The 2500-nt window shown below is 44.5% G+C and overlaps 2 protein-coding genes across 10 annotated transcripts in view; both read left to right on the forward strand.

The window, feature by feature from the left end:
* Nucleotides 1-1771, forward strand: part of LOC126578521 (kinesin-like protein KIF13A) — a 23898-nt gene extending 22127 nt beyond the window's left edge. For all 9 annotated transcript variants that reach the window (XM_050241157.1, XM_050241155.1, XM_050241156.1 and 6 more), the window contains one exon: nt 1-1771. This exon is cut by the window's left edge and continues 3217 nt beyond it. The gene's annotated coding sequence lies outside the window, so the exon portion shown is untranslated.
* Nucleotides 1772-1983: 212 nt separating this feature from the next.
* The window catches only part of LOC126578166 (uncharacterized), a 574-nt gene continuing 57 nt past the window's right edge, over nt 1984-2500 (forward strand). Inside the window, exons 1-2 of the mRNA XM_050240475.1 lie at nt 1984-2080; nt 2152-2500. The exon at nt 2152-2500 is cut by the window's right edge and continues 57 nt beyond it. Of these exons, the coding sequence (XP_050096432.1) occupies nt 1984-2080; nt 2152-2500 (446 nt within the window). The remainder of the gene's footprint in view (nt 2081-2151) is intronic.

Raw genomic sequence — 2500 nt, forward strand, 5'->3', positions numbered from 1 at the left:
TTCATGCAGCAGAGTCTTCGATTTATTAAGAATGAAAACCATTGATACACAGCGAAATCAAGTAGCTTACGATCGATCAGCCACGTATCAAATCAAAGAAACCAACCCCGTACCCCGAATTTGGCACATTCTAGACCTTCTATAAACCGTGCGCGTTACGTGTTATGTTAATGTTTGTTTAGTTATGATTAATTTTAACTAATGCTACATCAACTACTACTACAAACTTGCGAGGCGCTTTATTTAGAGTATAGACACATTACTTTGTGTAAATAATAAATGTATGGCTTGTACCGGAAGGTTGTTGATCATAAAATGGAAACTAAAGAGAACGATTCATATCATTTCATGTCGAAGCGGGTGCTCTGCCCGGTTCCGCCGTGTATGTTTTGTGTTATGTTTATCCGCTTTCTCCGCCGATTGTCTTTATCGCTTCATCGCATGAGTTCCGTGAAGGGACTTCTTTCTTTCCTACATCTATTGTTGCTAGAGTCATAAAACCGCGCTAACTTCGGTCTTATCTGGACACTCGTGTTCTTATCCGGGGGGCGCTATGCGAAAAGGAACGCTAGTAAGAAGTAATAAATCAAGTTGTGTAAAGTAAATGAGCGATGATCGTGGTCCTGGATGGTTGATTGGTAGAGGATCGTCGAATCGCGGTGCACCACCAGCCAAGCGAGGAAGAGTCGGAAGGAATTTTTTTCCTAGTCCATAAGTAAGACAAACAAAAGCTCTAATAACAATACCCCATTCCGTCGCACATCCCTCCTGCCCTGAGCGAAGAATAAAAAATATACAAAAATTATAATGATAATTATAATGATTGATATGGCCACTTGGGTGGCAAAAATAAATGAACAAACACAAAAGCAAACAAATCTGAGTAAACTATGAACAATTATCCCTTCTATGCAATCGTCAGCCAGCAGTAGAGATAGGGACAAGCGGATGAATCAGAGATCGGAGGGAGAGTGAGGGAGTGCAGCATTCATGATGACGATAGAAAGCGAAAGAAACCGAGATGAAAAGAAAACAAAATCACAAAAAAAGGCCAGATGTAATGAAAAAACAAATTCAGTAAAATCTATTTTTCTAGACTAGTAATCAATATTTGTCGTGTCGTGTGGCCCAGCACAGCAGCAGTAGGCTGTGTTTGTGTGCGTGCGTGCACGTGTATGTGTGTCAGAGGTAGGGAGATCCGTTGGAGATGATGCGGTTGTTGAAGGAGAGTAAAACAGTTTATTGATACAAAAACACAGCTTGCTATAATATAAATAAATTGGAATAAAAAGTCTCCTCTAAAACACACAGCAACCACACACCACCACCACACGACAGGCCACTCGGAGTGGAGTTAGCGCAATCGAAGCAACCAGGGCCAGAGGGGGGGGGGGGGGGGCGACTTATTCAAAATATTGGGAGGTAAACGTATATTAAAACACACAAAACACTCCTTCTCACTTTGGCACTCATTCATGGAACGAATGGTAGTCGCACCGCAAAAAAACGAGAGAAAGAAAGGCAGATCTAGTCATAAAAAGGTCCTTATCACGTGGTGGCAAAGGGCGGATGGTGAGCTGAAGGAGAAAGAAAAGTGCGCCAACACTCGAAGGAAGGAAAGTATGCAGGCAGGGCGGTGGTCACATAGCATCATAAAGCAAAACAACAAAACAAGAACATCAAACAAAAAACGAAACAAAGATTAATACTTATAATGAATACTGCTTATTATGTAATTATAATAAAAAAATAGTCGCGAGTCGAACACAGACCCATGTGGTGTTTTATTCCCCGATTTCTTAATGTTGCAGGATAGTGTCATCGGCTCCGTGGTTTTCCACGTGGTTGGCCATTAGCGCCCAACTGCCTCGTTTGAAAAGATCAACTCAAGCGCGCTTTAACTTCTACTCAGTTTCAACACGACCCTGGAACGCGTGACCTTGAACTGTCAGCGTTCAAGGTCAGGTTTGTTTACATTCGACCATGGCCGGCGATGAACTGCAGAAACTTCGAGCGCTCGGATGTGAGGACGAATCGCTCTGCTTCGCGGCTTACCGTGTCTTCATTTATCTGCAGCAAGGTAAGAACAAGGTGCACTTCTAGTGGCTGGAGGAGGAAGGAGATTACGCTCATCTATCGGCCCGTTTGCAGAGAAAGGACTGACCGATGTGCGGTACCAGTATGCGGCCGATTTACGCACGCTTTACCTGTCGGCCAAACGGGAGGCCACAGCACTATCGGAGATCTACCTACCAGTGTTATCGACGGCGGATCTCGACCTTGGTCAACTCGACCACTTCCGTAGCACCTTAATAGTGCCCACGAGCGGCAACGGTGAGGATGCTGTGGTTGCTGCTGACAGCCTAATACTGGCCATCTGTGATCCTAGCTCGACGGTTCTGCTTTACCGGCTAACGAGCGGCATAAAGAGCATTAGCGGCAAGCTTCCCTCTCGTGGCCAACTGATGCGACAAAGGCAACTACAGAAACCATCAAAGAC

Source organism: Anopheles aquasalis, chromosome 3 (genome assembly GCF_943734665.1).
Source record: "Anopheles aquasalis chromosome 3, idAnoAquaMG_Q_19, whole genome shotgun sequence".
Classification (NCBI taxonomy): Eukaryota; Metazoa; Arthropoda; class Insecta; order Diptera; family Culicidae; genus Anopheles; species Anopheles aquasalis.